This window comes from Physeter macrocephalus, chromosome 4 (assembly GCF_002837175.3).
Source record: "Physeter macrocephalus isolate SW-GA chromosome 4, ASM283717v5, whole genome shotgun sequence".
NCBI classification, from domain to species: domain Eukaryota; kingdom Metazoa; phylum Chordata; class Mammalia; order Artiodactyla; family Physeteridae; genus Physeter; species Physeter macrocephalus.
Window position 1 is genome coordinate 86,933,910 of NC_041217.1, and position 12,381 is coordinate 86,946,290.

Consider the following 12,381-nt stretch of genomic DNA (forward strand, 5'->3'; position numbering starts at 1 on the left):
CTTTGGAGGCACCGTTCCTGCCCACGGCCCGCTCGCGTCATGTGAACGACCGAGGGGCACCCGAGACCAGCGGCGAAGAAGGAGGCGACTCGCGGCGGGATGGAAGCAACTTTAGAGCAGCACTTGGAGGACACGTGAGTAGTATTCTCGTCGGCCTGTCCTGGGGTCGCGGCTGGGGGATTTGAACGGGACAGAGGGCGCGAGCTGCGAGCGCCGGCCGGGCGTCTTGGGGACGCCCTGTCCCGAGGCCTCCGGTGTGGGTGCGAAATGACCCGGAATTAAATCCCGCCAGGGCTCCGCACACTCCTTCCCGAGCGGGTCTCCGCGGCCCGAGCCCCAACCCGACTCGTGCTGAAATTATCTGTCTGGACAGGGTCGTTCTTCGGGAGTTTTAGGAACCGGGTTCGTTTGGGGGAAGGAAGTACCACTTCTGCAGAGCCCTGCCTTATAAACATAAACACACACGGGTATTTCCTTACGGGTGTAACCAGTTACTTGCTGAAAGGCATCCGTTAAATTTTTCGAATATCTGCGTAAAATCCAAAGTTGGAAAAATACAAGAAGGCGTACAGGGAAACACCTCCCTCGCATCAGTGCCCCTCAGCTTCCCACTACCCCTCCAGGAAGCAGCCCGTGTTACTTAAGAGTTTTTCAACAGTTGTTTCAAGTGAGTTAGTATGTTAAAATATGCATTTTTAACGAAGGCAACAAAATCCCAACTATTGCAATGTTTGTGGCCCTCCAGAGCTCAACAGTACCTGGCACGGCCTTTTTTCTCATGAGAGAGAAACTGGTTTAACTATTTAATTTAAATCAGTTAATTGTAATTTAATTTTTCTTGGGGCAGGGGTGGGCGATAGTGAAAAAAGATTTAACACTGATTTAAAGTACTACAACAATGCCTGGTACAGAGAAAGCATATTTGTGTTATAATTATTTAAATTCATTTTCCCACATCATTTGCTTTCTTCTTCCTGCGTTCCTGGAATTAGAATGAAGAATCCATCCATTGTTGGAGTCCTGTGCACAGATTCACAAGGACTCAATTTGGGCTGTAAGTATCTCACATCAACCCTTTGGTGGATTGCACAGCATTTGGTGTTGACTGGGAGCCTAGTGTGCTATTATTCTCTAGTTTTTATTTCCTGTTATCCTGCCACTTTCTGGGGACTTTTGCAAGCGTAGAGATAGATCATCCCCAAATAACAAAATTAGGAAATTGAAACTTCTCAATTGGTGTTTATAAATGTTCCTTGCAGTTCTAGCACTACAGAGTCGTTTCTACTAAAGTAGTATTTGAATCATTTTAAATTGGGTCTAGAAAGGACTTCAGATAATGACAGCAGTTACCATTTATTGAATTTATGCCATATGGCGGGACTGTGAAGCTTTGTATACATTATCTCTAATTTTCACAATAACCCTGCTAGATGGGAGGTGGTACTTTTTAGTCCAACTTCACTTAAGTAAGTAGGTAGTAAAAACGGGGGCTGCAGGGTTGGACACACCTAGCTTCAACCCCTTGCTCTTCCATTTACTAGTGGTGTCAACTTGAACCAAAAAGAAACTTTCTGAGCCTCAGTTTCTTTACTGAGTTGTTGCTTAATAATTATTATGGAATTGCATTCACTGAGCTCTTACTATGTGCCAGGCACTGTTCTAAGTGCTTTGTGTATACTAAGTCATTTAATCCTCATGACAACCCTGTTAGGCAGATAAAGAAATGGAGGCACAGAGGTTGACTAACTTGCCCAAGGTCATACAGCTAGTAAGTGGTTGAGCTAGGATTTGAGTCTGGCTCTGAAGCCTCTTAATCAGAATACTATAAAATTATATATGTAAAACACTCAGCACAGAACCCAGACATAATGCTCAATAAATGGTAACAATTACTGATGAGAAAATAAATCCAGAAAGGTAAACAATGGAAGCCTTCAGCTAAGTAATGTCAGAGCTAGTAAACCCAGGACACCTTGCTCCTTACTCCTGTGTACTGCAGGACTTTTTAAAGCTCTGAATTTTTGCTGGGAGGGTAATTGAAGGAAGTAGTCTGTAACTCAGGTTTTACACACAAATCAGTTTAGTTGTAAGAAAAAAGGCAGATTTTTTTTGAGGCACTTGCCAGGCTCACAAAGGAAAGGCTGAAATTCAAGTGCAGAAATGTAAAACTAAATGTATTCCTTCAAGAAAACTTCAAGGCCCAAAAGACTGCAAAGTGTGTCCAGTTAATGTTTTATGTAACAACAGTAAATCCATCAACTCTGCCGTTTTGGCATGTCTATTACCTGAGTTAGTGTCAGGCAGATGGGCTTGTGTTGCCTTTATATACAGAAAGATATTGTAAACTTAGTAATTACATTTTGTACCTGACATCCCAGATTTAGTTATTATCTACAAGCTAAAACAAACATTAGTAAAAAGCCAATTCTGTTGCTATTTGAAAAACCAGTTTATTCTAGTGGAAATAATTGCTCACAGAATATTTATACATGCTATTAAGGTGATCTTACAGCCAAACTCTTGAATAAAGATCTTTATATCCTTTGAGGTTGATCTCAGTAAACAGAAATCAGATTTTCCATGAGGAATTAATTAGTTTCAACAAGTGTCTTGCCCTTACTGGTTTTTGTCAGTCTCACCTCTGAATTTCTTTGTTTCAGTTTGCTTTCAGATTGACTTGAATTACAGCTTCCTTATATGCTTGAGAAGGTGTTTAGAGATGGTTATGGGAATGACTTGGAAAATTGAGTGTTAATGGCCTTTTACTGACTTAAAAGCTGTTATTGGCTTTCTCACTGATGTAACCACTGAGTGTCAGGGCAGAATCATTTTATGTCAGTACCTAACCTAAGAGACCATGAGCTGAACCTTCTTTTTGTGAATCATTCAATTCAGTTCTACTATACCTCTATACTCATTTTTGGACAGTCAGGCAGCGTGATATCATCTCTGTCTTCCAGGCCGCGGAACCCTGTCAGATGAGCATGCTGGGGTGATATCTGTTTTAGCCCAGCAAGCAGCTAAGCTAACCTCAGACCCCACTGATATTCCTGTGGTGTGTCTAGAATCAGATAATGGGTGAGTAGATGGCAGCAGATCCCTTCCTTTCCTTTTCATTCAGAAAAATCAATCCCTGGGAAACTTGACTGGGGCTTGCCGGGTGTTCATCAGTGATTTCTCAAAGTACTTGGAGGAAGGTTCCCCACCCTTTGGACCACAGGAGCAGATGGATTGATCTCTAAAGCTAATGTGCTTTCACACCACAAAGACATTTAAATGAAGAGTAAGAGTCATCATGAACTATCAATAAAAGAAGCAATAAATAACAGAGGAAGACTAAACAAAGAACAGAAACAATGTCTGTAGTAACAGAAATACCAAAGACATTCCAAGTGAGGGTCCTCCGAATAATAGTAAATGAAAAAAGCAGAACTATGCACAGGGACTTCCCTGGTGGTCCAGTGGTTAAGAATCCGCCTTCCAATGCAGGGGACGAGGGTTAGATCCCTGGTCAGGAAACTAAGATCCCACATGCCACGGAGCAACTAAGCCTGCACGCTGCAACTACTGAGCCCACGTGCCACAACCAGAGAGCCCGTGTGCCGCAATGAAGAACCTTCGTGCTACAATGAAAGATCCCACTGTGCTGCAACTAAGACCTGACACAGCCAAAAATAAATAAATAAAAATTTTAAATAAATAAACTATCCACATTATGATCACAGTTCTGTAGTGAGAAAAAATGTATATATGGTATACATGCAGATTAAAAAAGGAAAATATTAATAGTGGTTGTCTTTGAGTGATAGGATTATAGAATTAATTTCATTTTTGTATTTTATACTTTTCTGTATTTCCCAAATGTTTTATTGTGTTTAAGATATTGCTTTCATACATAGAAAACTAAGTATTAATTTTTTAGTTGTGTCCTAAACCAAACAGCATCTTTAATCTTACATTGACTCCCACTTGCAACACTTCACTGAATATCTTCCACTTTGCCTTTCAGGAACATTATGATCCAGAAACACGATGGCATCACAGTGGCAGTGCACAAAATGGCCTCTTGACATCTTGTATCAGTTCTCCAGCAGCTTGTCATGGGGACTCAATCGTACCTTATGTTAATTATCTTATAGAGCTATTAGAGTTCCAGTAATTAGGCCATTCATGTAATGTGCATTGGGCACTCTTCTATTAATTTTAGAGTAAGCTGCTTTTTGACACTCTGTGGATTGACTTATCAAAATACTAGTTAAGGGAAGTATGTTTTGAAGCAAGTTTAGGTCACTTTGTATACAGAATTTTGTTATGTTTAATAAAACTGGTTGGAGGAAAGCTTGGCTCTTTTCTGAATTCTTTAAACTCTTATCAAATGTTTATTTTTTCAATTATCAAATTGTAATTTTTCTTAAAAAGGTAACTGCTCCAAACCATTCTGTTTCGGAAGCTCCTGAAATACATAGATTCTCACAGAAACATCCATGGATATATAAAACAAGTCAAGCATACTCCTACCCCATAATAAAAACATAATAGTAGATATCGTAAGTACTTACTATATGCCAGGAACACATTCAGTTCTCGTTAACAACCCTATATGGGTTCTCAATAGCAAAGAGGTGGAAGCAACTCAAATGTCTGTCGATGGGTGAATGGATAAACAAAATGTATATACATACCATGGAATATTATTCAGTGTTAAAAAAGAGATTTTGACATATGCTACAGCATGGAGGACTCTAGAGGACATTATGCTAAGTAAAATAAGCCAGTCACAAAAAGACAAATCCTGTATGATTCCACCTATATGAGGTACCTAGAGCAGTCAAATTCATAGAGATAGTAGAATGGTGGTTGCTAGGGTGAGGGGAAAAAATGGGGAGCTACTGTTTAATGGGTACAGAGTTTCAGTTTTACAAGATGAAAAGAATTCTAGAGATGGATGGTGGTGATGGTGGCAAGAATAATATGAATGTATTTAATACCGCTAAACTGTACACTTAAAAATGGTTAAGATAAAAAAATGGTTAAGATAGTAAATTTTATATTGTATGTATTTTATCACAATAAAAGTTTTAATTAAAAAACATGAACTAATAAAAACACCACCTGAACTAATAAAAATTTCAGCAGAATTACAAGATGAAGATCAACATACAAAAGTGAAAAAGATTCTTCTATACCTCAAAATAGAAAATAAAAAAACATTTGCAATAGCAACAAAAACAATAATGCATTTAGGAATTAATAAAGGATGAAAAAAAACCTGTATGGAGAAAAAGTTTAAACTCTTAAGGATTAAAAATTGAGCAGAACTAAATAAATACAAAATATTGAATACAATGTAACAAAAGGATATCAAATCTGCAAAGAATTTTTCCTGAATTCAATGTGTTGTAATGAAGATGGCAGTAGGGATTTTTTTTTTTTGTAAACTTGACAAACTTCTGATATTACAGGGAAGCATAAAAGTTTCATAAATAGTTGTCAAAAAAAACCCCTGTATGGTAGGTACTCTAATTTGTCCCATTTTGCATTTGTGTAACTAAGGCTAAGGAATTAGCAGAGTCACCATTGGGACCCAAGCCTCCAAGTCAGAGCCTTACTTTTAACAGCCAGACTACTACAGAAGTAGGTATGTTTGGCCAGAAGAAAATCTACCAGTTTGAAAGTATAGGACATTATCTTCTCTTCAGCCTTTATCATTCTCAACAGAATGATGCATAAGAAGATCCAAAAGACTTCATTTTGTTGAATTTGAATGCAGCTCGTATTGCTCTCTAGCAATTTAATATTTGACAGTATACAAAGAAATCTCCAGAATAATTTATCCAAAAATATCAAGGACCTACAAATATAAAGTGCTAGTTTAAGCACAGTGATCTCTTATAATTTAAGGAATGGTGGGAACCCTCCCCAAATCTTAAACTCATTTCTTCACAAAGAGTGAGGACAGAGAAAATAAAATCTTGGTAGTTCTTGTATTATACTCTAAGTCCCTAAGTGCCAAAAAGTTTCATGGACTGTATTTATCAGTGGGGTGAGGGTAATAGTTGTGACAGGAAAATCATGCTGCATCCTTGCTGAATAACTTTAGGGCCAAGAGTTAGAAAGTCAGAGGTTGAGGGAATTATTTTAGTTAAAAATCGTATAAGCTGTATTAAGTCGATTGGGTACAGATGTCAAAATTTAACTAATATCCCAATGGTGGCTTAAGAACTCTTTGCTCTTGATATAAAGCTCCACATGATTAATAAGAACCATTTTTAATGAACTAAGTACCAATAGCAGGTCTGTTAATGCGCAGTTACTGTATATACATAGTCCTCACAACAAACTTGTAAATAATTATTAGCCACATTTTACAGGTTTGCAAACAGATTCAGAGAGGGTAACTTGCCCAGAGTGTGCAAGCTTAAATAATGGCAAAGTTGAGATTCTAATCAAGTCTGCATTTCCCACTATACCTCAAAGCTTTCTGTATGAAAGACATGTTTCAAGGGGTTCATCTCTGACAGTATCTTTGCAGTTTTCCTAGCCTCTGGGAATGACTCATTGTTCTGCCACATTTCAAATCTGACCCAGCCCTCAGCATCAGAGCTCTCTAGCAGTACAAAGCTAGCCTCATGTCATCCTGTGATCAGAATCATAGATAGCCTTGCTTTAAAAGAGCAACAAGTACCTACCAAAAACAAAACAATCTTACAGATGTTTACTAAAAAATGCTTTCTAGATTACGTTAGTAACTACATATAACTCTCTGAAAAACACTCACCTTCCCTCTTTTGGGTTTTGTCTTCTGCTGAAGGTTAGCTTGATCCTTACCACCAGACCCACATAATTGCATAATCTTTTCCATTGTTAACTTAGAGGCCATCTTCCCAAACCACTAAGCTGTGCTTCTGCTAGAGCTTGAATCAAAAATATTATAGAGTTGGTTTTAAGAGCCTTAGAAGCCCCTTACTTTTTAAGGAACATGCATAAATATGTGCAGATTTTCCAGACAAAACCAGAAAAACGCACATCAGCCTAAAATACACTCTGGTTTAAAACCTGGAACGTTGGTGCTGGGAAGATGAAAGGCAATTTCCTGTTGACTTTTTTTTTTTTTTTTGATGTGGAGGGTGGAGCAGAGGAAGGAAATGGGATAAGAAAACTGAATTGTCCAGTAATGTTCTAGGAGACTCAGCCTTAACCATTTCCAAAATGCAAGAGAAAAAAAAGTTTCATTAAAATTAAATATAAGTATACACCTTTCATAGGAGGTGTTTGGAGTTAAGGTAACATGTATAGAAAAGTAATTAAAAGAGGGCTTAGAACTCCAAAGTTAACCAGAATCTTCAGTCATTACACAGAAGGTACACAAATATGCTGCAGATTGCCATTTATAGCCCAGGAAATGTATTGCCCAACTCTGGGGCCCCACTCCCTGTCTTGAGCATAATGTTAAAAGATAAACTGAGGCATATTAACAATGATAAGAGCTTATCTGAGCAAAAATCGATCTGAAGCTGGCACTGACAAACCAGAAGAGGTTAGGAGCACTCTTACCATTCAGGAGTTCAGAGAGAGGCTTTTACAGAGAAAATGCTGAAACAAAGCAAGGAAATTATTGATTGGCTACAGCTTAAAGCCTAGTTGGCTGTATGTGATTGGTTGTCCTTAGGTTTTAATTTCATAACCTTGAGGCACTTACAGGCTTAGGTTTGGTTTGCTTATGTAGGCCACACAGCACTTGAGCCACCTTAGTCTAATGGCCTCCTGTTGCCTTAGCCAAGTGGCTTGTTAATTTCTTCCATTTGCTACACTACCAGAGGTGTTGATCCAGCTACAGCAAGAGGTATTTGCTATGGCACAGACTCTTCCTTGTTTAGCCAACAAGTAATCTAAAGCAATTCTACTATCTCAAATCATCTCACCAAGAAAACCTAGGGACTTCTGTTCTGTAGGTATGGCCTTAGCAAGATTCAGCGATAGTTGCCAGAGGAGCATCCTCTTGCCGTGCATTAACAGAGAGAAAAAAGCAAGTAGTGAAAAGGCAAAAGGAATAAAGGTTTCAAATAGGAAATAAAGATCTTGATCCGTGATCTCGGGAGAGCTGTCCATCTCAAGATGCTATCTGCTTCTGGGGAGGAACCTCCATAAGCCAATTTTAATTTTAGGTCTCCAGTTGTTATACAGTTCCAAGAGTCTGGAGGAGCCCTTTTTAACTGGGAGAATATGGACCCAAGGTTTAAGGCCCTGAAGTTTGCTTGCCGACTTGGTATGGTCCCTTCTAAGGAGGTTCAAGGGTAGTCTTTGTTCTTAGTGATTTCAAATCAGAAGGGTAGGAGAAAACTGGAAATCTTAGTTTGGAGAGTAGCCAGGTATTTGAGAAAACTAGAACAATTCAGGATCCAGTCCAGTTTACAGGTATATAACAAAAGCTCAAAGACAGTGAATAGGACTAGAATCTGTTATCCACAAGATCATATTATAATTTTCTAGTGCAACATAACTTTTTTAATAATCACCCCCATTTCTATCAAAGATAATCACAGTAAGACTAATTTGTTTGCAAAATAAGTCTAGTCTCATAAAACTTGGGCTGATTATTTACAGAGGTGCAGTAGGAAGAGTAATTGACCATACAGGCTCTTTTTAAATGTTTTGCTAGGACTTTTCATAAGGAATCTTATATTGAACTTTTAGAGGCTCTCCAGATTAAGAAGTCAAGTCAAGGATTTGTCATTTCAGACTTCATCTGGAATACCTATAGATTTGGGTGAATTCCTCTCTTCTCAAGGTCCCCAAGATATCCTGAGGTTCTCGGGCCTGCCAGGAAGTGACCTTCCTTACTCACCTGGTGAGGTTTCTTGGAACCCTATAAACAAGATGCCAGGCCAGTTTTTCTCAGGAGCTTTATTGCCTCCATAAAGTCAACCTTAGTTCCTTAAAACTGTCTGGTCATATCTGATTTTATGCATATTCTCAAATATGACATTCCAGTCAAAGCCTTGGTAATATAACCAAGGCTTCCAATTGTGTCCTGTTATAAGAACATATTCTTATTGGGCTTATGTAAATCACTATATTGCCATGAAAATAAGACTGCACAACAAATTTCCAAATTCTGGAGGGATCAGGTAGGGAAAAAAACGTTTCACTTTTGTTTACAAAGGTATAATTTACCAAATTGCCTTAAGTCATAAACAGCTTAAGAGAGAAAGGTTTCCTTAAATTTGGAAAACAAAATATTAAGGAATCAGCAGTGTTTCAAAGAAAAAGTTGTAAAAAACATTATAATCATCCTCATCAGTTCATTTAATCATATGTTATTAATTCTTGTTCAGGATGAATCCAGTTTTTTCATTAGCTCTGAAAATTCTTACCCAGTTCACTTTTATGCTCTTAAACTTATCAGAAACCTGTATTCTAGATCTTTCCATGAATCTCTAAAGACAAAGAAGCACTTCTGTGAAAGCATCAGAGTAAAACAATAACTCTCTGCAAATGACAAAAAGACTTTTAATAAAGTCCTTCCATACCTTTCCTTACCCCCTAGACACATTCTACTTTCCTTCCTACTTTTCACAGTAGGAAAAGTTGTTTCCTTTCACCCCTATATTTTAGTAGTTTCAAATTACATATAACGATTAGAATTCGTAACCCTTAGAATCCTTACTTCCTAGTGAAAACTAAGAAGTAAGCAATTGTGGACTGTTACACTAGCATTCTGTGGATTGGCACATTTATAAATACATTTCATAATTTCCAGAAGTATATTCTTCCTCACAGTAAATTTTTCAATGTGGCATAAAACATGTTTACCAATAAACCCAAATATCTTTAGTTCCTCTGTAATAAGCCGAAGTAGATAAAATGCCAAAAGTAGATAAATTTGTGTTCAGTAATTAATTTTCAGTATTTTATCTTACTTGTAAATGATCTAGTCAATGAATATCCATAATTTAACTTAGTAGACCTTTCACCTAGTTTCCAAATCGCACCCCACTTACTTTTGTTTTTGTCCTTCTAATAAGAATCACCTCCCTGAAGTCCACATTTCCCAAGAAATGGCTGTAAATACTTGAGATGCAGAACGCTTACATCTCAAAGCTCAAAGGCACAGAAAAAGGATGTAAGTTCCACCAAGAAGGACTCTTATTCCCTAAATCCAGATGTTTTATATCATCTGCAAGCCTTTTGAGCTGAATAGGGGAGGTTTTGAGATTGGTAAAAAGGATAGACTTTTCATTGTTTCTGGAGCTGCATTTCTGTTCTTGTCAAAACTCGATTTGTAAGACAAGTAGCTGTTCTTTATTCCTCAAAGAACTGGGTTGCCAGCTGAATGATATCAAGAGGCCCAGTGAACCCACCCATCCAACTATATTATCTTCAATTTGCTTCTTTATGTCAGGGAGATTTCCAACTAAGATGAAAATTAAAAGATTCCTATGTTCCAGATTTGGAGCTGTGCATCTTTTGAATGTTTTAGTAAATTCTTCCACAGTGGCTTCAGAATGTTTTTCTTTCCCTCTGGGTACATAATTTCATTTCAGCTTGGTGGAGAAGCCCTTAAAAACAGTTTCTATCAGGCTCTGAATATCAGCTTCCAAAGTAACCAACTTTTTTTTTTTGCATTTTGGCCGCGCTATGCAGCAAGGAGGATGGCATGTGGGATGGTTCCCCGGCCTCCGCAGTGAAAGCACCAAATCCTAACCACTAGGCCATCAAGGAACTCCCCAGAGTGGCCAACTTCTAACCACAAAACTCACTAAAAAAAATCCTTTTAAATATTTTATTAACATGTTTTAAGTGGGACAAACAGTAACTATTCCTGGCAATACTGAACAAACTTTTCTTTTACTTTTAAACCAAAGGTATCCCTATCAAATAACTCAAAAACAAAACCATGGTTTAACCATGGATGCAAGAGGCATCCCCAAAGAAAGTGCAAAAGATATTACTCCCCCAGCCCCAAGATCCAGAGCCACTCCCAAAGATAATCAAAGAAAGAATGAATTAAGACAATTCCCCTGGTAGCTGGTGACCCACATTTCTGTCCAGCCACATTTTGGGGGTCCCCAATGTGACAGCTGAGCTGCCTGCACACATTAAGAACTGCCAATCTGTGTGCCCTGATGGGCAGAAAGCCAAGCCAAGTTCTCAGGACATAAAACAAGATAAATGAGAAAGCTATAGCTGTCCCTGGGAGGAAAAAGACCAAGAACCAGTGGGGACTTAAATGAAAGTTCACAAGCCACCATTCAAAGATCTAATTCTTTTTTTTTTTTAATAAATTTATTTATTTTTGGCTGCATTGGGTCTTCGTTGCTACACGCAGGCTTTCTCTAGTTGTGGCGAGCGGGGACTACTCTTCATTGCGGTGCGTGGGCTTCTCATTGTGGTGGCTTCTCTTGTTGCGGAGCACGGGCTCTAGGCACATGGGCTCAGTAGCTGTGGCTCGAGGGCTCTAGAGCACAGGCTCAGTAGTTGTGGTGCACGGGCTTAGTTGCTCCGCGGTATGTGGGATCTTCCCGGACCAGGGATCGAACCCATGTCCCCTGCATTGGCAGGCGGATTCTTAACCACTATGCCACCAGGGAAGCCCCCAAAGATCTAATTCTTACAAACATTTTTCTCCTGCCAATCTGAATCTAGAATGGAAGGAACAGTGTGAAATTGTACCTTCCTCTCTCAACCAGGCACCACAGGTGGAGGTCCAGGAGAACTGACTTTGGTAAGAATTCTCACCCTTTATGGGCTTCTGCCAGCTTTCCCGGGATCCCATCAGCAGGCTCTAAAGCAAGTGGGGTGTCCCAGCAGGTGTCATCCTGGTCACCAGAAACTGTAGAGGAGGAAGAATAATTTTGCCTCTACCCTTATTGTAAGGGTTGGCTGGGATCCCTTTTTCTCTAGGGTACCTCATAAGTGGATAAACTGTGGCTACTGTAGTACAAGATTATCTTTGGTAAGGATAGCCTACTTGTTCACTCTTAAAACAAAATTTCATTCACCTGAGACCTCACACAGGACCAGCCCAGTTTAAGTCCAACCCAGTCTGACCCTGGACCCAGGCTGACTCCAACCAGTTTCTGGACACAGTCTGGAAAAAGAAATGCTCAACTAAAGTCTGACAGTTCATACTGCAAAAGCTGTGGAGCTGGGGTGGGAGAGGGACTTACCCACACACCTCCAGAGGCAGCTAGAAACCAGCAAGCCAATGGGCTCAGCAGATACCTACCTCTGGCTGCTCGGGGTCTCCTTCCTTTGTTCCCTCTTCTGACACCAGAACTGTTAAAAGACAAACTGAGGCATATTAAAAATTTTAAGAGTTTGTCTGAACAAAAATGGATTCAAACCGGGCAGTGTCAAACTGGAAGATGTTAGGAGCAC

General features: G+C 39.1%; 1 protein-coding gene across 1 annotated transcript; it reads left to right on the forward strand.

Moving 5' to 3' along the window:
• The first annotated feature begins 7 nt into the window (after positions 1-7).
• On the forward strand, positions 8-4,343 carry LAMTOR5 (late endosomal/lysosomal adaptor, MAPK and MTOR activator 5). The gene is made up of 4 exons (XM_007106488.4): positions 8-134; positions 993-1,054; positions 2,961-3,078; positions 4,010-4,343. Exons 1-4 carry the CDS (start codon positions 100-102, stop codon positions 4,068-4,070), a joined length of 276 nt encoding a protein of 91 aa, XP_007106550.1. The 5' UTR covers positions 8-99; the 3' UTR covers positions 4,071-4,343.
• Positions 4,344-12,381: the final 8,038 nt, after the last annotated feature.

Coding starts and splice junctions, on each gene's coding strand:
- LAMTOR5 (XM_007106488.4), top strand. CDS start 100: ATGGAAGCAACTTTAGAGCAGCACTTGGAGGACAC. Junction 135..992: donor GAGCAGCACTTGGAGGACAC/GTGAGTAGTATT, acceptor TCCTGGAATTAG/AATGAAGAATCCATCCATTG. Junction 1,055..2,960: donor ACAAGGACTCAATTTGGGCT/GTAAGTATCTCA, acceptor TCTGTCTTCCAG/GCCGCGGAACCCTGTCAGAT.